A 22,270-nucleotide genomic window follows, 5' to 3' on the forward strand; every position below is an offset into this window, starting at 1 on the left:
AGGCCGATTTTTTGTTCAAAAGAAAGATGGGTCTTTGCAGCCTTGTGTTGACTATCGGGCGGCAGGGGCCCGGTTCGCCGTGGCGTCCTGGGATGAAGTTGCGCCCGCGGTCGGGTGTGGCACGCGCGGTTGTGAGTTATATCTCTGTGAGTTATAGTGGCTGGCTGGGAGCTCCGGTCAGGCGGCTTAATTGGTCTCCACCCTAAGGGCAGAGACTCCTGCATATAGTCTGGCAGCTACTGATAGCAGTTTGTCCTATTTGCTGCGGGTATTCGCGCGGACGGCTTCCATTGTAGTCAATGGAAGCCGCCTGTCATGCTATACTTCCGCTGTAGCACAGCGAGAGTATAGCGTGAATACAAGCCATGCCCACCACGTCATGCGACACCGCCGGCGCGTCATGCGGTACTTCGGGCAGCAGATCCGGAGACAAGTATGAGGTCTTTGGGGGGGGGGGGGGGGGGGGCGCCGTGAAGGACTCCTCTGCGGTATTCCGCTTGTGGAACCCGTCACGGCCGTGTGCATAAGGCCTTACAGCGAGACGGGAAGAAAGGCGTGCGTGCTCTCCAATCCAGCAAGCTGCCTCCCAGCCACAGACAACACATATACCTATACCTTATACCTTTTGGTTGCAAGATGGAAGACAACAGAATCCTAGTACAGGAGACTACTGTGCTAGATTACCTTAATGTCCCTTTAAGTCCTTCCAATTCAGGGTTTAATAAATATCGCTGTCTGCCAATGGAAAATATTCCCCATGGTCTATAATGTTACTACGCGTCTCCCACTCATTGTATTACGCTTGTAAGTTCTGCTATCATTTTGCATGTCATTTCATTGGAAATGACTACTTCCAGTCTAATGTCCCTTCCCATCACACGTAGAGCAGCCGGAGACGTAGAAAAATGTCATTACAGGCATACAAATCACAGGCCGCCTCTAAACAGAGACTTACATAAGGATCAGTAGAGAATCATTCAAGTAATGACACCATCTTCCTGCCGCTAAAACTAGGGAGCCGGAGAAAAGAAAAGCGAAAAGAAACCCGTAAGATTTCCTTACTTCTTTTGCCAGTTTATGCCCTTGCTCGACAGTAATGGGTTTTTCCTTCACGTCATTTAGCTTTGCCAGAGTCTTGGGATCATCTCTTAGGTCGATCTGCAAATCAAAAAAAAATAAAAAAAATCAGATTTTTTTTTCACTTTTTTTATAAAATGAAACAAGCAAAAAGAAATGTGAAGCGGAAAACTATCAGCCGGCTAGAACATCCTGCACCCCGGTGCCCTCCGTAAGGAGTCTTTTTATTTAATAACACATTTAATGAGGTGCGAGAAACGGGCACAACCAGACGAAATGTGCCTCCCCCGGTATTCTGACTGCTACTAAACTCCGCTCAGCGATACGTTTATGAAAGAGCTATTCAAGACGGCGCCAATGATTGCAGCGTTACTTAGCTTTGATATTGACATATAGGAAGTCTATACACTTTTTTAATCTATCCTTCCCCAATATTAGTCTCTGCAGTGCAATGCAAAAAAAAAATGCTCTGATTTGGGCAGGGCTTATATTTCTATTCACCCTATACTAATGCGTTCATGAATAGAATGCTAGAACTGCAGTGTAGACCGACACATGATACAGTAGGAGGAAAGAATGTGCAGTAGTATGTACTATATAATCATGCAGATCCATATGGCATTGTAAAGCTCGGTGGCAAACTGTATGGGAACTGGGGGTCATTAGTGGCCATCACCCAGCATGAAAAGGGGTTTTCTAAAAAAAGAGCGATTACGAGTGATTGTCGTCACCCGAAAGGTGACTGAGGCAGAATGACCAGAGAGCGATTTCTCGCTCAGTATAAACAGGCCGTCATTTATCTTAGCGCAGGTGTGATAGTCGTTAGAATGGCTGTCGGGTGCTTATGGACCTGACAGTCGCCCCGTCTAAAACCACACAGAGGATCGAGGGCGGTCACAGAGGTTGCACCCTTTCTGGTTACAAAGTGATGGCATTTATGGGATGGGATTCTTCCGGGTTTAGTGAGGCAGGGACCGGGGCTCCAGCACTGGATGGGGAGTCAGAGTTCTTCTTGCACGCTCCCACGTTTTCTGACACATGTGCGGTGCACACCGGATCGGAGATGAAGCACGTATATGGAACTGTGCATGCCCCGGATGACGCTGGAGCGGGATGGGTTTTTTTTCCCGCTTGTAAATTCATATCAGAATTTCTAACTTGTGCCCATAACCCACCTGCGTGCCCACCAGTAAAAACGGCACATTCGGGGCATATTCCTTCAGCTCGGGCACCCATTCCTCCTTCACATTCTGAAACGAGGCCGGATTTACCACGGAGAAGCAGATGAGGAAAACGTCGGTCATGGGATAAGACAGCGGTCTCAGGCGATCGTAATCTTCCTGGAAGAAGAAGGAATGATTAATGCTGTGAGCAGGACCAAGAAAACACAGCCAGGCGCTGGAGATTATATCATCTGCTCACACATTACCGAGCGTCTGCGGGAATCTGCTAATGTAGGACACAGGACGTATGTATATATGTCACCATATCTGCTGCCTCATACACTAAGCATCCAGCAGGGGGCATCCAGCTCTGATTTACTGTATTGGGGGAGCAATTATGGGCCGGTAATATGAATGAACTTCCCGGCCAGAACCCGGATCTACTGGCCTCAAAGCACGCGGTCGGGCCGGAACGCTCATCCGTATGATGGGCACATGAATGTACCTGTGTGAGAATGACCTAGTAGAAAGTCCTACTTATCTTCATCTATACAAGTAAGCAAGCTTTATTTGCATCCAACTTAAAAATCCCTTCACAAATATTTTTGTAGCATTTTTTCCAGTTTGTAAAAGACAATAATTTTCTGCATTTTTTACAAACTTTTTTTTTTTTTTTTGAAATACAGATATGAAGTTTTTATCCAACATTTTTTCCCTATAGAGAAGTCTATGGGAAAACCTCAAATGCTGCAAAAAAACCAAACAAACAACACACCAAAAATGACCAAATACCCCCCCCCCACACACACACACACATTTAGCACACTTCATAACTCCCTATTGATCTACATTTGACATCTGTCTGCAACAAAGCAACAAAAACGCAGCATTTTTCCTAAATCTGCTATGTGTGAAATCACATTTAAGGCCCGTTTACACGCAAAGGCAATCTTTCAAACGGTTGAAAGATTGACACTCTTAGTGATCAGTTTGCATAATGTGTTAATGGACACTAATGTCCATTAGCACTTTATAATCTTCTTTTGCATGTAAAAGGGCGACCAGGAGCTGTTTGCAGATCCCAGCATATGGTCTGAGCTCTGCACACAGCTGCTTTGCTCTCGCATGGGCTGCCGGCAGAATACAATGCAATCAGCTGCTCCCATGCAGCACACAGTGTAGGGTTCCTGTTATCTCTCTCCGGCTGAACAATGGATTTTAAGCTCACCTTAAAATCATTGTTCAGCCGAAGAGTGAACGATGGCAGCATTTACACGCAACGATTATCGCTCATATGCCATCATTTGAACGAATTTTGAGCGATAATTGTTGCATGTAAATGGGCCTTTAGTTCCTAGAATGTTTGCTGGGCCTTTCTGTAACTTCCACAGAAGTGAATGGGGAGAGACGCATAATCAGGTGCAACGGGGAAAGGGGCTTGAGAAAGACTATTCTTGACATAAAGATCATTAAGCTCTGTGATGGGATTACCTCTTTAAGTATTAAAACCGCCAATAAATTGAAATTAATATTTCCTAGCATAGTTGAGTCTTCCACAAATGGTGGGCAGCAATTACACTGTGCCATCTGTACCACCTCCTGGAGAACATTGTAGGGTCATTCCAGGACAAAATCACCCAACCAGCTCCCATATTTATAAAGCTTTGCACATTTGCTCGTTACTAGAATGTATAGGAAAAACCTTAATTTTCAGACCCATCAGGTCATCAAGGGGTGAAGAAATACAGAGGGTCAATTTTCCAAAGGTCACCAAGAACCATAATTTTGATAACTCATATCTCCGAAATTATTGGGCGCAGGAAGATGTGGGAGGGGTCATTCTCTTCATGATATGTAGGTTTATAACTACAGATGAGCGAGCATACTCGCTAAGGGCAATTACTCGATCGAGCATTGTCCTTAGCGAGTACCTGCCCGCTCGGAATAAAAGATTCGGGTGCCGGCGGCGGGTGACAGGTGAGTTGCGGGAGTAAGCGGAAGGGGGGGGGAGAGATCTCCCCTCCGTTCCTCCCTGCTCTCCCCTGCCGCTCCCCCGCTCCCCGCCGGCACCCAAATCTTTTCTTCCGAGCGGGCAGGTACTCGCTAAGGACAATGCTCGATCATCTCCTAACGCTAAAGTAAAACTAGAACAAAAATGTGAAGAATTGTCTTTGAGTCACTGCAGAGAATAAGCTGTGATAGATAGATATCCCATAGATTGTGTGGCAAGAAACGTCAATTTCAGGAAGTCCTTTTTTTTATAAATTTTTTTGAAGAAAATTCTTGATGGTGTCCAACTCTATACTGAAAACTATTTTAGTGGTATCAAATATGACCAAATGCACCTGAATAGTTTTCATATCAGGAACGGGATGGCAAACCTGCTTCTGGATCTACAATTGGTCCAGCTGAACAATCAGAACGCCTTCTTGGAATTGTATAGAAAGAAACTTATATATGCATTGTTTCAGCTTTCTCTCCATAGTGGCTCAATTTAAAAAAAAAAAAAAATCTCCTCTGTAGCGCCACCGTTTGGAAGGCAGCATTCCTGCAAGTCAATGTTAGACTCTTCATACAAGCCTTGTAACAATGACTGGGAATTGAAAGCCAAGCCAGAATCCATACACAGACAGCTGCTTCGGGGTGTTTGCCCCTCATCAGTGTGCAGTAGGTTTATATATCTACATATTACACATGGCATTTTACAGTCGGTGTGTGTGAGAAGAAAAAATAATTTCTTCTGGTAAACAGGGTGACTAAAAACCCCACATTTCTGTCATCCTGTCTTTTTTTTTCTTTTTTACAGTTTTTACTGTACAGAATAAATAATGTGATATGTTAATAGCCCAGGCCTTTATGAGCACAGTGATACCATTTTTTTTTTACTGTTTATAATCAATGATCACTTGTACTGTTTACTGCAATACTTCAGTATTGCAGTATATAGTAGTTTTCAACGTTGCCAATTAAGCCCAGCCATAGGCAGGGCTTAATAGACATGTACATGTAGCAGCCCTGGGAACCTTGACTAGGCTGCTGACTGCCATGCTAAACCATCAGACGGGGGCTTATGGGGAGCCAGAGGGCCCCCCCCCCACCCTCCAACTGGTTGTTCAGACACACAGTCACCTTTGACAATTACATTTAAATAGTCAATTGCTGCAATCAGTGTTTGTTCCACTCGCGACAGGTGCTAGCAGTTGTCAGCAGCAACTGACAGCTGCTAGTTAGGTAGCAGATGCAGCTCCCGAATCCCCTCCATACATTTTTTGCAACCGCATGACATCGAAAAGTGGTTAAAGGGGCTCTGTCAGCTCCTATGAACGCCATAAACCAAAGTCATGGGCTCATAGAAGATGCAGCGCTGGGGGTGCCAATCTCCTGCTTACTGTCCTTGGGATACCCCTGCTGTCCTTGCTGTTCCCCTGCTGTCCTTGCATGCAGTGGACCACTTGCGCATGCGTTCATCATGACAGGACTAGTCCTCTGCATTAGAAGCGCATGTATAAGTAGTCCGCTATATACAAGGACCACCAGCCGGTAGAGATGAGCGAAAGATTCGGGTGCGGGCGGGGGGCCGGGAGCTGCGGGGGAGAGCGGGGAGGAACGGGGGAGAGATCTCTCTCTCTCACTCCAGCTCCTCCCTGCTCACTCCCGCAACTCACCGCTCTCCCCCGCCGGCACCCGAATCTTTAGAGACGAGCGGGCAGGTGCTTACATAAGCCACTACTCGCTTGAGTAGTTTGCCTTAGCGAGTACGCTCGCTCATCTCTACCAGTTGGGCAGGTAGGTATGGGAGTGACATCCTCAGACTCGGCGCTGCATCTGCCTGTGACAGGAGTTTATACTATGTATTCACAAGCGGAACATGAATTACTTGTGCAGCTACTGACAATTACCAAGCCTCAGCGATCAGACGGCGGCGGCGTGCGCAGAGCGGAGAGAACACATATTAATGGCCGTTTTTATGGTTTACTAATGTAAAGACAACCAGACGGATTTTTAATGGGTAGCAAATAAACAAGGACAAAGTGACGGGAAAGCCGACCGCTATTTTTAGAGTGACAGCGATTGATGCGACGACTGGGATTACTGCCGGAGGCAGATGACGGAATAGTCGTGCGGAGATGTAGGGTCACCACATCATCCAGGACCGTCTTTACCTGCTTATACATACAGCTTCTGGTGCCTTTAAAGGGGCTGTCCAGACTAGAAAATATAGTCACATAGTATGCCCATCCAGTTCAGCCTATTACCCCCAAATGTTGATCCAGAGGAAGGCAAAAAAAAAAAAACCTGATGAGGTAGAAGCCAATTTTCCTCATTTAAGGGAGAAAAAAATTCCTTCCCAACTCCAATCTGGCAATCAAAATAATCCCCGGATAACCGACCCTTCTGAAGTTATTAATGACTATAACATGTAATATTGTATCACTCAAGAAAGCCATCCAGGCCCCTCTTAAACTCTATTAGCGAGTTCCCCATCAGCACATCGTCAGGCAGAGAGTTCCATAGTCTCAGTGCTCTTACAGTAAAGAACCCCCTTCTATGTTCGTGATGACAGCTTCTTTCCTCTAGAAGTAGAGGGCGCTCCCTTGTTACAGTCCTGGGTATTAACAGATGATGGGGGGGAAATCTGTATTGTCCCCCTAATACAGTGTTCCCCAACTCCAGTCCTCAAGGCACCCTAACAGGTCATGTTTTCAGGATTTCCTCAGTGTTGCACAGGTGGTGTAATTATTGTCAGTGCCTCAGACATTGCCACAAGTGTTCTTTCCATAGGATATCCTGAAAACATGACCTGTTGGGGTGCCTTGAGGACCGGAGTTGGGAAACACTGCCCTAATACATAGTTATTAAGTCGCCTCTCAGCCAGCTTTTTTCTAAACTAAGTAATCCCAATTTTGATAACCTCTCTGGGTGCTGTAGTCCGCCCATTGTCATATTCTTTATTAGGGAATTTAAGAGTTAACCGTTGAGGTCTCTTGGCCGAAGTGGAGAGCAGCTACAAAGAGCGTTGTTCTTGCTCTGGTGAACATGTCCTGGATCACACAGACAGCCCATTGATTTGAAGCAGTACTGTGTAATGCTGAATTTCCCCTGAGGTGGCGCTGGGGGTCCCGGCTCGAAGGACAATTTGAGATCAGTTTATCATCATGGAGTCATTAAAACAAGCAGGTGTTGTTCAATAAATGTTTTGTTCACTCACAATTTTTCATTCGGACTCTCCGCAGAGAATATTAATCCACAATATATGAGATTTTCAAAATCTTGTCCGCACTCTGCAGAAAACATACACAAGGAAATCGACCTTCGGAGAGGATTTTTGATCCGCAATTATGCCACTGGATTTTGGGCATCAGATATAGTGTCCTCTATATTGGCCCCAGTATTAATAGTGTCTCACATATTGGCCCCAGTAGTAATAAAGACCCCTATGGCGACCTTAGTAGTTATAGCGTCCCCCATTGTGCCTCTAGTAGTAATGGGTCCTCTATTGCGGCCCCAGCAGTTATAGGGTCTCCCATTGCGGCCCCCGTAGTTATGGGGCCCCCGTAGTTGTAGGGTCCCCCATTGCCGCCACTGTAGTTATAGGGCCCCCCATTGCCACCCCAGTAGTTATAGGGCCCCCCTTTGCCGCCCCAGTATTTATAGGGCCCCCCTCATTGCCGCCCCAATATTTATAGGGTCCCCCTCATTGCCGCCCCAGTAGTTATGGGCCCCCCCACTGCCGCCCCAGTAGTTAGAGCCCCCCCCCCATTGCCACCCCAGTAGTTATAGGGCCCCACTGCCACCCTAGTAGTTATAGGCCCCCCCATTTCCACCCCAGTAGTTATAGTGCCCCCCAATTGCAGCCCCAATAGTTATAGCGCCTCACCCGTTGCAGCCCGAGTAGTTATAGCGCCCCCCCATCGCCACCCCAGTAGTTATAGCACCCCCCAATTGCCGCCCCAGTAGTTATAGCGCCTTGCCCATTGCCACCCCAGTAGTTATAGCGCCCCCCCCCCCCCCCCCCATCGCCGCCCCAGTAGTTATAGCCCATGTATCTGGGGCTCCTTTGAAGGGTTAAAGGAGATGTCCCATGAAAGCAAGTGGGTCTATACACTTCTGTATGGCCATAATAATGCACTTTGTAATGTACATTGTGCATTAATTATGAGCCATACAGAAGTTATAAAAAGTTTTATACTTACCTGCTCCGTTGCTGGCGTCCTCGTCTCCATGGAGCCGACTAATTTTTGGCCTCCGATGGCCAAATTAGCCGCGCTTGCGCAGTCCGGGTCTTCTGCAGTCTTCTATGGGGCTCCGTGTAGCTCCGTGTAGCTCCGCCCCGTCACGTGCCGATTCCAGCCAATCAGGAGGCTGGAATCGGCAGTGGACCGCACAGAAGAGCTGCGGTCCACGGAGGAAGAGGCCATCTTCAGCGGTGAGTAGAGAAGTCACCGGAGCGCGGGGATTAAGGTAAGCGCTCCGGTGAGCTTTCTTTACCTCCCTGCATCGGGGTTGTCTCGCGCCGAACGGGGGGGGGGTTGAAAAAAAAAAAAACCCGTTTCGGCGCGGGACAACCCCTTTAATTTAAAAAAAAAAAAAAAAGGAAATGTGAATGACCGCCAGAGCTCTTATTTGATGTCATGGGGCAGATAGATGTTAAAAAAATTGTTACAAAAAGAAGTTTAAAATAAATAAATAAATAAATAAATAAATAAATAAAAATCACAGGCCTTGTAATCCCCGCCTCCAGAAAGCTAATGCTGTGATTGGCTAACTGACGCTGCCTGAGTTAGCCAATCGCAGCCATTCAATGATGTCATTGAATGGCTGTGATTGGCTAACGCAGCGCCAGCTTTCATTCGCTGACTCTGCCTAAGTTACCCAATCACAGCATTAGCTTTCTGGAGGCGGGGATTTCAAGCCCCGCATCCAGAAAGCAATGCTCTGTCGGCGACGAGGAGGGAGCGACAGCCTGCAGCAGCGCCGCAGAACACCGCGGGAGGTGAGAACTGTTTTTTCCCCCTACACCGTATTGCCGGCGTACAAGGTGACAGTTGGGGGGGGGTCGTCTTATACGCCCAGTCGCCTTATACGCCAGAATATACGGTAATTAAAAATATATTTTTTTTTTAATTTATAGTTAATTTTTTTTTCTAACTTTTTATCCTTAAAAAAAAATTGTGTAAAAAAGACCTAAAAAAAACTAAAAAGCAGTAAAAATAATTTTGGTAGCTGAAAAAAAAAAAAAAAGGTCCGTAAACATGGGTGAAAACCCCTGAAAATGTCTGATCCCTTTGGATGATAACAACCTTGTTGTCATTAAGGCCGCTTTCACACAAGCGTTGTTTGAATGGCTGAGCGCTGCCTGTGATTGGATGAGCGCTGTGACCAATCAGATACAGCATTTTTAGCAGGCGGGGATTTTAAATTTCCGCCTGCAGAAAGAGCTTTAGAGCAGTGCAGGGAGACAAGCGGCTAGACGCGCCGAACCCGGACAGCGGCGGAGAGGTGAATATATATATATATTTTTTTTTTTTACACATGCTAAGAATGATTTTCAGGGAAGGGCTTATATTTAAAGCCCTTCACCGAAAAATCACTGCAGGGGTTGCTGGCAGACCATTACTTTCAATTGGGCCGCCGGCAGCAGCGGCAGCCCTCTTGAGAGCGATGGCAGAACATTGCGATCCTCTGCCACAGCTGTGACAGGGGATTCTTTACTCCCCGCGGGGAGTCCCCTTGTCACTGAACACTGTGACAGTACTGTCACAGTGTTCAGTGATGATGGGACCCCCCGGGGGAATACTGATGCGCAGCACGGACCTATGTGGTGCACGCATGTCCTATCTTTTGCATGTCTGTAAAACACGGACATGTGAACATATCATAGGAAACCAATGGTTCTAATAGACACGCAGTAAACACGCTCATGTGAACAAGGCCTAAGGGGTTAAATCAAACAGTGGGAGAAACAGCTATCTGACCGGAGAATCCATGGCCAAGTATAAAACCTCTCCTTCAAATCCCTACATTTTAAGGACTCTACCAAAGAGCTCCCCTCCTTGCAGCGTCTGCACCCGCGTGAGTATAACGTGGGGTATAACAGTGAATGTCCGGGTTAATTGCAGATTTTAGGTTTAAAGTGAAATTAGGCCCATAAGCACGGCACTGCTTTGGCTGTCAGACGCTACAAATGCTTTCCCCGCACATGAAAGAACTTTGAAGAGTTGATAAAAGTTTGAGGCGTCGCATGCAAGCACTCTCTGCTCCGCGGAGACCATCTGCTACATGTGTGGTTGAAAGAGAAATCCTAGTCGGCCTCTCTGAACGACACAATCCGGTAGAGCCGAAAATAAACGCTGGGCACGGCGCCAATGTTTAACCATGAAAGGACAATGCGAAGTGCAGCTGACGGAGTGAACACATGGATGAGATGCACGAGGTCTGCTATGTTGTGTGTCGCAAACACTGGTTCCGAATTCGCTCTACGCAATGCCCGTATAAAGAGCAGGAAGGCGCTGAACGATAATGCTGACTACCCCGAACACAAGGGAGGAAACATTTTATACTACAAGATCATCACACATCGCAGAGACAAATCCAGCATAAATCTACACACCCAGCAAAATATCTGCCAACTCAGCAGATTCTCCCCAGATGAGGTCATCCACTTGTCCGAGCCTCGAAGCAAGGTCAGCGAGGACTTCACACAACCTGTTCGTACACGACGGTGGTGAACGGGCCTCGTCATTGAAATAGTCAGATTAAAATTAAAGGGCGCGTTCACTTTTGCAACATTTTTTACTGCTATAGTGCATCTTAAAAGAAACCTCTTAAAGAGATATGTCTCTCAGCTACTCGGGTGATAAAAACACTCTCCAGCCGCCCCGCCTCCATGACGGCAGCGCTCTGAGCGATCCAGTGATACTCGCTCCGGTGTAACAGCATGGGAGCAAGATAAATAGGGATGAGTGTCAGGCAGCGTTTGCCCAACAGTTCGTCTTGTGTAAAAGGGCCCTTAGGTGAGGATTAGCCCCCTGCAGCTTTGCTCTTAACGATAAATAAATGAATTATCATTCAACTATTAATAGTGAGGGCCACTGTGGGGGGACACCATTACTACTGAGGGCCACTGTGGGGGACACCATTACTACTGAGGGCCACTGTGGGGGACACCATTATTACTGAGGGCCACTGTGGGGGACACCATTACTAGTGAGGGCCACTGTGGGGGACACCATTACTACTGAGGGCCACTGTGGGGGACACCATTACTACTGAGGGCCACTGTGGGGGACACCATTACTACTGAGGGCCACTGTGGGGGACACTATTACTACTGAGGGCCGCTGTGGGGGACACTATTACTACTGAGGGCCGCTGTGGGGGACACTATTACTACTGAGGGCCGCTGTGGGGGACACCATTACTACTGAGGGCCACTGTGGGGGACACCATTACTACTGAGGGCCACTGTGGGGGACACCATTACTACTGAGGGCCACTGTGGGGGACACCATTACTACTGAGGGCCACTCTGGTGGACACCATTACTACTGAGGGCCACTGTGGGGGACACCATTACTACTGAGGGCCACTCTGGTGGACACCATTACTACTGAGGGCCACTGTGGGGGACACCATTATTACTGAGGGCCACTGTGGGGGACACCATTACTACTGAGGGCCACTGTGGGGGACACCATTACTACTGAGGGCCACTGTGGGGGACACCATTACTACTGAGGGCCACTGTGGGGGACACCATTACTACTGAGGGCCACTGTGGGGGATACCATTACTACTGGGGCCACTGTGGGGGACACCATTACTACTGGGGCTACTCTGGGGGACACCATTAGTACTAGGGCTACTCTGGGGGACACTATTACTGCTGAGTGCTCTGTGGGGGTCACTATTCCTACCAGGACCACTGTCGGAACACACTATTACTACTGAGGCCACTGTGGGGACACTATTACTACTGAGGCCACTGTGGGGACACTATTACTACTGAGGCCACTCTGCACGTGGCAGCATAAATCAAGCTGACTTACGGTATGTTCAGACGTGGCAGAAATACTGCGTAATGTCCACAGTAGAAATTTCCGCAGCATTTCTGCATATAAAAAAACAGTCAAAATCTGTACCATCGATGCGGATTTTTACTGAAAATCAGTCGTGTATCCGCAGCCGATTTCATACTATGCGGCGCTCCTCTCACCTCCTCTGAAGGCTTCCCGCTGTCAGCACTCTCCGGCTTCCAGTTCCCTTTAGGTACGGTGCTGCTGGTCAGGTGTGAACACTACAGGCCGCTGGGAACCGTGAGCCAGGGACCGCTGACAGCGGAAGGTCTATGGAGGAGGTGAGGGGAGCGCCACATAGTATGAAATCAGTTATGGGTATGCAGCTAATTTTCTGTCAAAATTCGTACCAATGGTGCACATTTTGACCGTTTTGGGGATGCAGAAATGCTGCACAATTTGCTCCCTGTCTTTTTTGAAACAGCCCTGTACTTTTTATAACGCCGGAGGTAAAATCATACGTTTTGATAAGCCCCGCCCCTGACCACACCCCTCTGTCCTGCTTTGACCTGGGTAAAATCTGGTCACCTTATATAAACGCAGCTTAAGGCCGGCACCGATCAGTGCGATATTAGGATCACAGGAAAGCACATATGCCAAGTGCCTGTTTCCTGGTATAGATAGGCCATCTGTTTACATACACAAGAAACCCGCAGACGCCCCTTCTCCATCTCCTCTAATATCAGATATATCTGATAAGCAGCATGAGACGTGTAATACATTTACTGTGCAGCTAAAAACAACCTGTTGCTTCCTGTCATTTCGGGCCGGGGAGGAGCTGACTATAATGTCTTCTACCCAGAAGCCCCAATGCAAAACCTGTAACAAGATCCCCACTTACTATGTGCTATTTATACTACGGATGCCTTCTAATGTGACGGAGGGGCCCCTCAGGCTCCATGACCCGGGTATAACTACTACTTCTGCCCCCCCTATAGATATGTCCTAATTGATCATGATTGTCAGGCCTCATGCACACGGCACACACGGAATACCTGCGAGTCAGTGTGCAAAGGATTTTCGAATGCTTGCCGGCGACCAAAAAATGCGATCGTTTCTCCGCAAGGATGTATGCGGATGCACAGCGGATCGTCCGGGCCAAAAAAAAAAATGAAAAAAATTAGGTATCTGCCTATGAATCCACAATGCAACCACACTTGAATTGCAGATCGCTCACTTCCATAGAGATCCTATGGGCGACTAGTACAGCAAATCTCCAACGTGGGTGCAGATCGCGGATTCCGCAAATCAAATCCGCCCGTGTGCATGAGGCCTTACTGACAGAAGGCGCGGGGGGGGGGGGGGAACGTCTGCTGTTCTGATCACGTCTTTATATAGCTGCGGTTCGGAGAAGTTGTTCCTTCAGGAGATAAGTGTGTCAGGCAGCTGCTCATCTCCCCAGACAAGCAGTGATTGGTTGAAGGTCATGTGTTGACGCGTCACGCCGGCGCCAGGTAAAGCCGTGTTCACATCACCATTCTGACGTGAACCAAGTGGCGCTGGACGCGCGAGCCTTCTATATTAACCCCTTAAGGACATGACCTATTTCCATTTTTTCAAAAGCCATAACTTTTTTATTTTTCCGTCGCCACGGCCGTATGAGGGCTTGTTTTTTGTGCGGCGAAATGTAGTTTTTATTGGTCCGATTTTTGGCTGCATGTAATGTACTGTAAAAGTTTTATTTCATTTATTTTCCAATGTTAATCATAAAGCATAAGGGTGGATTCAGACGATCGTATATCGGCTGGGTTTTTACGCCGGCCGATATATGGCGTCCCTCTCTGCAGGGGGAGGAAGCTGGAAGAGCCGGGAGTAGTGCACGGAGCTCCCGCCTCCTCTCCACCCCCTCTCCGCCCCTCGCCCCTATTAGCAATAGGAGGGGCGGGACAGGGGCGGAGCTAAGTTCCCGGCATAGCCCTCCCCCCATTGCAAATAGTGGTGAGAGGAGGAGAGGGGGTGGAGAAGGAGGCTTGAGCTCAGTACACTGCTCCCGGCTCTTCCAGCTTCCTCCCTCTGCAGAGACGGATGCCGTATATCGGCCGGCGTGAAAACCCAGCCGATATACGATCATCTAAATCCACCATAATACATCTTTTCTGCGGGTCAATATGTTTTTCAACTTTTATACAATAAAAACCCTTTTTTGGAATTTCTTTTGCTACATCAGTGCATTCAAAGTAACTCGTTTATTCTCCCATGGACGGAGCTCTGCGAGGGCTTGTTTTTTTCCATGATGAGCTGTAGTTTTTATTTGTATGGTTTGGGGGTACATATGGCTTTTTTGATCACTTTTATTGCCTTTTTTAGGGGTTTTTGTTACGGTTTTTGCCTCGCAAGATAAATAGTGCATTCAATTTATTATACAGGTGGTTACGGATACGATGATGGAGGAGCAGGGATTGATAAAACAAAGCATTTTGTTATTTTATACTGTTTCACGCAATTTCTAAAAAACTTTTGTGGGCTTGGAAAACCCCTTTAACTGCATGTATAACAATCTGTTCCTGCACTGGTGAGAGGAAAAACGCATATATACAGAGTGGGCCACCGAAAATTTGCTTAAAACCCCACTTTTATGAAAGCGGTCTAAAAGAAAATCCGTCTTTGTTGCAGGTAGCCGCCAATCACAGCGCAGCTTTCGTCTCATAGATCAACGACTGCCTATCTATACGGGGACGAATGCGTATTAAATGGCGCAATGTATTGCGTCTGAACGGGGTTTAATGCGCAGGCCATAGAGCTGTACGCGCGTAATACACAATACAATAGAACATGCTGCATTCATTTTCACGCGCGCATTATACGCAATCTATATATGCAAATGTGAATGGATCAATGAAAATCAATGTGCTTCCATGGACTCGGCTCACCGCATATTATGTGCGCCTACATCCTCGTGTGAATGAGCCCCAAGACTACGACATTTCTTAATGTATTCTGTTTATTTACTGATGTGACTTACAATTAGTAATGCCGCGGCCGCTATTATTACTGCAAGGTATGCTGTCCGCCTTTTGTTGGTGGGTTCTGGGGGGTGGCCCTTGTGTTACCATGTGGTGCCGGGCTACTTTTCCATGGCCCACCCTGTAATATATCATCCCTACAGTAATAATGATACAGCAGTGAAATCGGTTTCCCAGGATTGGAAGTCTAGCATTAACTAATTACAACTTATATTCCGACCTTGGATGGGTGCCAGGGCTTCGAGGAACATCAGCGGAGAAATCCACTTACTACTGATCGGCCGCCGTCCTGAAACCTCCGGTAACATAAACAGATACATAAGCGCAGCACATTCCAATATGTAAAGCCCAGCAATCCAGACAGCCGGCGCTCCGGCCCGCATAATGTGTTCTCCGACTGCTCAGCGGAGAGGATAATCGCCAATGAAAATGAGATCCTTGTATGCATTTGTTGAAATTCCTTTTTCCGCTGCGGCGGGTAATAAAAAATTCCACCCATTTATTTAAAACACTGACTGCAGTGACAGATGACACAGATTAAGCAATAAAACCATGCGGCTGTCAGGACCGATTGAATCTAATTTCCATGGACTGGTAGGAGAAAAATGTAGCTGACATTTAAAGGGATATTACCCCTAGAATGGCAGCATGGCTCCGGCTTCAGATTCCCAAGGCGTTCGCTTAAGATCCATCACTTGGGATAAAGAAGGCAGCTCTACATTAGTTTTTGAATCTGCAAAGGTCAATGTAGGAAGGGGTTGTCTTGAAGACAAAATGCCAGTAAAAAAAGACTTGTCCAGGACTTTTATATTGATGACCTACAGGTGATCAAGAGATGATCGCCAGAAGTCCGCCGCTTGGGATCGCTGTCCTTGCTGTTAGTGCAGACAGCACTGTGCATATTGCAGTGGCTCAGATTGGTACTGCAGGCACAGCTCTACTGAATGCAATGGGAGTTGTGCCTGTAGTACTGAATCAGGCCACTACAATGCTGACAGCACTATCTGCCTCCAGCGCTGTCCACATTGACAGTGGGCCTGGTGATCAGCTGATCGGAGGGAATCAAAAGTGGCAGAACTCAGCTGATCTACTATTGTGGACCTATCCCAAGGATACATCATCAATAGTAAAAGTCTGTTTAAAGATATTTTCAGGGTAAAAGCAGTGAAGTGTACTGCAGTACTACATACATTACTCACTTGGAGCGGATATCTCGCACACCGAGATGCACTATTCTGCTGTCTCTCCCACCGGTCATGTGACCGCGAATATCTGTTCGTCATCTGGGCTGATGAAAGGGGCGGGTCAGACTTCTCTTTACATCACAGTACGGACCACATTTCTATCTCCACTCATTGTCAGAACAGGCGGAAAGGCTGAATTTCCAGTTACATGTGCAATGACACTCCGACCACTAGGGGCAGACATGGCATAATGACGTGGGCACAGGTGGTTGTTGCCAAGGATGACCAATGATCGTTTGCCGACTCCTTGATCATGAGATTGGTGGCAGAATAGCGCATTTCGGCTTGGGAGATCTGAACCGCATGTAAGTTTATCAAACTGTGTTTTATACAAATTGCCAAGTCACAATTAAAGAAAAAAAGATCCCTCACCCCTTAAATATCCCGCCGCTCCAGCCCCCACTACTCTGATTTCGGAAGCTCTCGCAGTGATCGCATGCCGTTCATAGTTTTTTGGACTACCACAACCAATCACTGGCCTTACTCATGTGATATTTACACACACGAGCTCTGAGGTCAGTGATTGGTTGCAAGTCACGTGAGCGATGAACGTCATGTGACCACTGCGCGAGATTCCAGAACCATATAGAGGCGAGGGCTGTACATTTAAGAGGTGAGTGATCTCTACCCGCTCCCCCCCCCTACCATATAGTAGATAGAAGCTAAATTCCGGTTGCTACCGGCAGCAAGGCTACAGTTTCACGAATACTCCTGTCTACTATTAAGAGTAATTTTCAGGTAGGTTTGAGATGTGTCACAATTTGAGCGTCGTGGAAGTTTTATTATGGAAGTTCTGCCCATAATTATAAGGGTTGTCCCACTTCAAAGATTAAATGGCCTACCCTCAAGATGCGGTTATCAACTGAGGGAGTCCAAGGTGGTGCACAGATTGCAGGGGACGGTTTCTGAGTGTACAGAGCTGTTTGGTTGCAGGAAGCAGATAGCTCCATACACTACACAGTGGTCCGGAGTGGTACAGCAAGCTGACTCGCATCGAAGTGAATAGGATTCAGCCCGCAGTACTAAGTCTCCCCTATTTCGGAAGCCTACTGGTCTATGTAGAACAACAGACAAATCTACATAAACTTGAGAATCACAACACAATACTCATCCAAAACAAACACAGTAGCATGTATCTGACTCACTTGTCCGGCAGTGTCATAAAGTCCAAGGAGGTACTGTCTACCACCGACGGTAACGCTGACTGGAAAAAAAAAACAAACACATTAAAATATGTTAATTATAGCGTGTAATACAAAATATTTTTACAAACACATGAAACAAAGTAACACGTAGAAGTAATAAATGAAAGAAGCAATATTGCAATATGCAATGGCTGTCATTCGTTCATTGCTCAGCCAATCAGGGGCGGCGCTTCCTGGAGACGGGAATTTTCTAATCCCCGGCCAGAAGAGATGCTAAAGACAATTGCTGGGGACCAGGGAGAAGACGCAGCGGAGCTGGACAGCGCTTCTTAGGTGGTGTATGTGGTTTTTTTTGCTTTTCTTATGCAGCTAAGGCTTATTTTATGGGAAACCGTTTATTTTAGGGGAAACTACTGTAAAAGTTGAATCGCACCGCACGAAAACCGCGTTTTTGTGCGATGCAACAGAGAGGAAGGTTCCATAGGGAAATATGGACATTCGCGACAATAATGTGCTGCTGACAATGTGGTAATACTCTGGGAATGGTCGGCCATACTTCCAACAAGACAACGCGCCTCGTCACAAATCCAACGCTGCTTTGTACTGGTTTCAGGATATGGATGTTCCACGATTGGACTGGCTGCACAGAGTCCCGACCTGAATCCTACTGAACATCTGTGAGACAAACTATAATGGCAGGTCAGGAAATATGAACAGCATCCATCTTCTTTGAGAGAACTCGCCAGACGTTTGCAGGATGAATGGAGGGAAATACCAGATCAAGTGTATCAGAGGTTAGTAGAAAAGTATGCCACTGAGAATATCCGATGTCATTAGGGCCAAAGAAGCCCTACTGAGCATTAATATATGGAAATAAATACTACTTTTTATTCTTGCTCAGGTGTCCAATTACTTTTGGTAGGTTACCGTTATTTCCCAGAGGAGCAGGTCCACTTTAAATATGTAAAAATCCAACTGTTGGTGTCTTTATATGAACCACAACGTGCGCTGTGACATACTCCAAGAAAAGACTGTGCGCCCAGCAGCTGACAGCTTTCCTGGCACATCGCAGTCTTACGTGGAGTATGTGAGAGCGCTGGCTCGGTGTCATACACTTGTTCAGCTTTCCCATGATGGCCCAGCCAGACGGAGCGCGGTATCACATCCTAATCTAGCCTACAAAGAGGAAGCAAGTACAATATAAGGGGAAGACCATCGAAGCACACAGAACTGGAAATCATCTGCGAATGCCATCTCCATCTCTTTTGTAACTCTTTTCTCGACACAGAATAATAGAAGTACTTCAACCGCAATTTTCTCAAGACGTTTGGTTGTCGGAGTCTTAAAGGTTATTTCATCAAAACATCCCTTTTCCGTAAGCATTATTAGTGCACATGGACATCACAAGGCGGAAATGTATGGCTGGCGGGTGAGCCCCCCCCATGAAGTGGCGGGCAGGGACCGCTGGGTCAGTTACAACAATGGAGGGCTGTGGCGCACTATTCAAGCACAGTGGCTCATTTTTTTCTGTTGATCGATCGGGGTCTTAGTGCTTGCACCCCACCGATCATACCCCGACTGCCTATCCTAAGGCTAGGGCTTCAATGTAAAAACCCATAAATCCCCTTTAATTAGAAAACTCCATAAAGTTCCCTCTGCTCATACGCTATGTTGACAAAAGTATTGGGACACATATAGAAGTCGATTTTATCCCCCCTTTTTCAATGCGGTATTGGGCCATCTTTGGCCTCAATGACGGTAATAACCCTCCTAGGGACGTTTTCCACCAGATTCTGATAGATGTGTGTGCCTCCATTCCTCGAAGAGCTCTTCAGATAATGGCGTAGTGGATGATGGGCATGTACGGATATGGTGTTCTACTTCGTCCCAAATATGCTCGATGGATTGAAGTCCGAACTTTGGGCTGGCCAATGAAGTTTGCAGATGTCCTGCTCCTCAAACCAAGCCTGAATTCTATATGACGTGGTACTTGGTCATGTTGGTAGAGTCATGGTTGCACCAAAGTATTGCCAGACGGAGGGTAATGCCACATCGTCCAGAATATCTCTGTACCCATAGTCGTTGACGGTGGACTTTTTCGGCAATTGTCTTACAGTAGTTTTTCTTGGGGAATCAAACCAGATGGGCTAGACTTCACACCTCACAAGCATCAGTGAGGCTCGGTGCCCAAGGTCCTATTATGGGTTGTCCTTCCTCAGACCGGGTTTAGAAGGTACTAACCATTACATACCGGAAACACTTCATAAGGCCGTCCGTTTTCAGAATGGTCTGACTCAGACGTCACAATTTGGCCCTCAGGTGATTGGTCTCGGTAAGAGAACCAAGTAATCTTGTATCTAGATTTAATTTGGCCCTCGTTGTACTGCGTACAAGTGTGGGGCGCATAAGCGTTTAATAGTCTTCTCGTTCAGTGAACGGAGGCGGAGCGCGCCAGAGATCTATCATGGCCACCCACCTCCATGGATTTCAATGGAGCTTTTCAGACGAGCATTTTAGTGCGTTGTTTCTAATGACGTGTTAATCGAACGCGGCCTGTTCTATTTTAGTACATTGCGATGATGGGGTGCGTTAAAAAACGCTGTCGAACGCATTAGTAAAAACGCCGCATCTTACAGCGTTTTGGAACGCCTGTGTGAGACTGGCCTTACACTTGCCAATTTTTCTGCTTACGGCGCATCAAAAATGTTTATTTTTCTGCCTAATATATCCCACCCCTGACAGGCGCTATCGTCAGGAGATAATCCAGGTTATTCACTTCACGCGTCGGTGGTTTAACCGTTATGTCTGATGGACGCAAGTTCGATTGAGTAGAATCATGCGGTCCGTATCTCGCAGTCCTAATATGGACATTAGTGCGCATTCACACTGGCGATTTTCAATGGTTTCCTTCACATTTGCGATGTTTTCAATCCTGTGATGTTGCGAGAAAAAAAATTGTCTTTTTGTGTTTTTTTTGTTTTATTTTTATCTCCCATGTTTCCCTACGGAGCCTCCTTTTTTCATCGCATCACAAAGCACGAATTAGCGATTTTCGTACGATACGTTTTCACATTAGAAAGTCCTACTGATTTTGTGAGAAAAAGCAGCGCCGACGCTCAAAAATTGCGGGGAAAAAGTCGTGATTTTGCCACAATTTTCTTGCGGCCATATCGCGATCGCCAGTGTGAAAAAGGCCTGAAATGTAGACGTATATAAAAGTCTAAAAGCAGCCTGCGCTACAACATATCTCAAACCCCAGAGTGTATCCAGACAAGTCTGTGTCTCTGTGTTCTCAGTCACAGATCAGCAGTGTGCCCGGCCTCTACCCTCAGTGCCAGCGCGCTGTATGGACCAAGGATGACACAAGTGGCATCATAGTTATCTTTATGGATTATTTCACTGCTTTCCAGGGAAGCGCGGGGCGGGCACAGAGAGCTGACAACACGACTATTGTGTATGTGAGCGGGATGTCAGGGAAACGGGGGTCAGCTGCTAAGAGCTTGGAGACGGCCTCAGACAGCCCAGTCATCGCAATGAGATGCCTCTTAAGGGCAAAGGCAGTGGCATTGTCCTGGCATCATACGACAACCAACCAGAGGGGTAAGGGTGAAGGCAGTGGCATTGTCCTGGCATCAAACGGCAACCAACCACAGGGGTAAGGGTATAGGCAGTGGCATTGTCCTGGCATCATACGGCAACCAACCACAGGGGTCACCGCTGCTTTCGTAAAGCGGACAAACAGACAAGATTTGTAATTAATGCCGCCTTACCACGTGCGGTTGTATTTACGCCGTACACACCAAATATGGCCTCATACTAGCACACGGAATTATAGGGTAAGGGTGCTTTTAGAGGGAATGATCATTCAAAAAAATCGTTCAAACGAGCGGAAGTGAACGCAAACCAACAATAATCGTTCACTTTCACTCGTTTGTCATTCATTTTACGCAGGCATTAAACAAAATGGCGCGTTCATTTATCGTTCGGTTTAAATGGCGCTCGTTCTGTCGTTCTTATTCACTTATACAGCGAATGTGACAGACTGAATGATTTCTCGTTTGAGGCAGACCGCTCTGCATGGTTTACATACAGCGCCAGAACTTATGAATAACGAGCCGTAGGTAATAATTCCGGCACTGGGCTTCGTTTATGACGGGTTCCCTTTAAGGACTTGTTCACATGAGCGTCAAAATCACGTAAAAAAAACCGCAGCTAACTCACCCAAAAATCGCGTGAATGTCCGATTTTCCGCCACCAAGTCACGAGCCTCACTAGCGTTTAAATCGGACATTCACACGACTGGGAGCTCCGAAAAAAAATGCGCTGCTGTTCGGAATTCCCTCGGTCGGTAGAAATCCTCCTAATGACGTCTGATGTCTTAAATACCGGCACCCGTCTTCTTTTCCGCCGTTGGACGCAGCGTTGGACGAGTCTATGGAGGCTTCTGCGATTTTTGGCCCTAAGATAGAGCAATTGTTTTACGCAGCAGGGAATTTCAGTCGCTGATGTCCGTTTTATTTTTTTTGCGCAGCTTAAAATCGTTCATCTGAATGTTTCCATAGGAAACCATTGGTGCGCAATTTTTTTAGAGCGTGAAACTTA

At 46.9% G+C, this 22,270-nt stretch overlaps 1 protein-coding gene across 1 annotated transcript in view; it reads right to left on the reverse strand.

Moving 5' to 3' along the window:
- RHOQ (ras homolog family member Q) overlaps positions 1 to 22,270 on the reverse strand; it is a 45,301-nt gene that overhangs the window by 18,560 nt on the left and 4,471 nt on the right. Inside the window, exons 2-4 of the mRNA XM_066595545.1 lie at positions 17,669 to 17,727; positions 2,253 to 2,417; positions 1,063 to 1,158 (exon numbers count right to left, since the gene is read on the reverse strand). Coding sequence (XP_066451642.1) covers positions 1,063 to 1,158; positions 2,253 to 2,417; positions 17,669 to 17,727 — 320 coding nt within the window. The remainder of the gene's footprint in view (positions 1 to 1,062; positions 1,159 to 2,252; positions 2,418 to 17,668; positions 17,728 to 22,270) is intronic.

Source organism: Eleutherodactylus coqui, chromosome 3 (assembly GCF_035609145.1).
Source record: "Eleutherodactylus coqui strain aEleCoq1 chromosome 3, aEleCoq1.hap1, whole genome shotgun sequence".
NCBI classification, from domain to species: domain Eukaryota; kingdom Metazoa; phylum Chordata; class Amphibia; order Anura; family Eleutherodactylidae; genus Eleutherodactylus; species Eleutherodactylus coqui.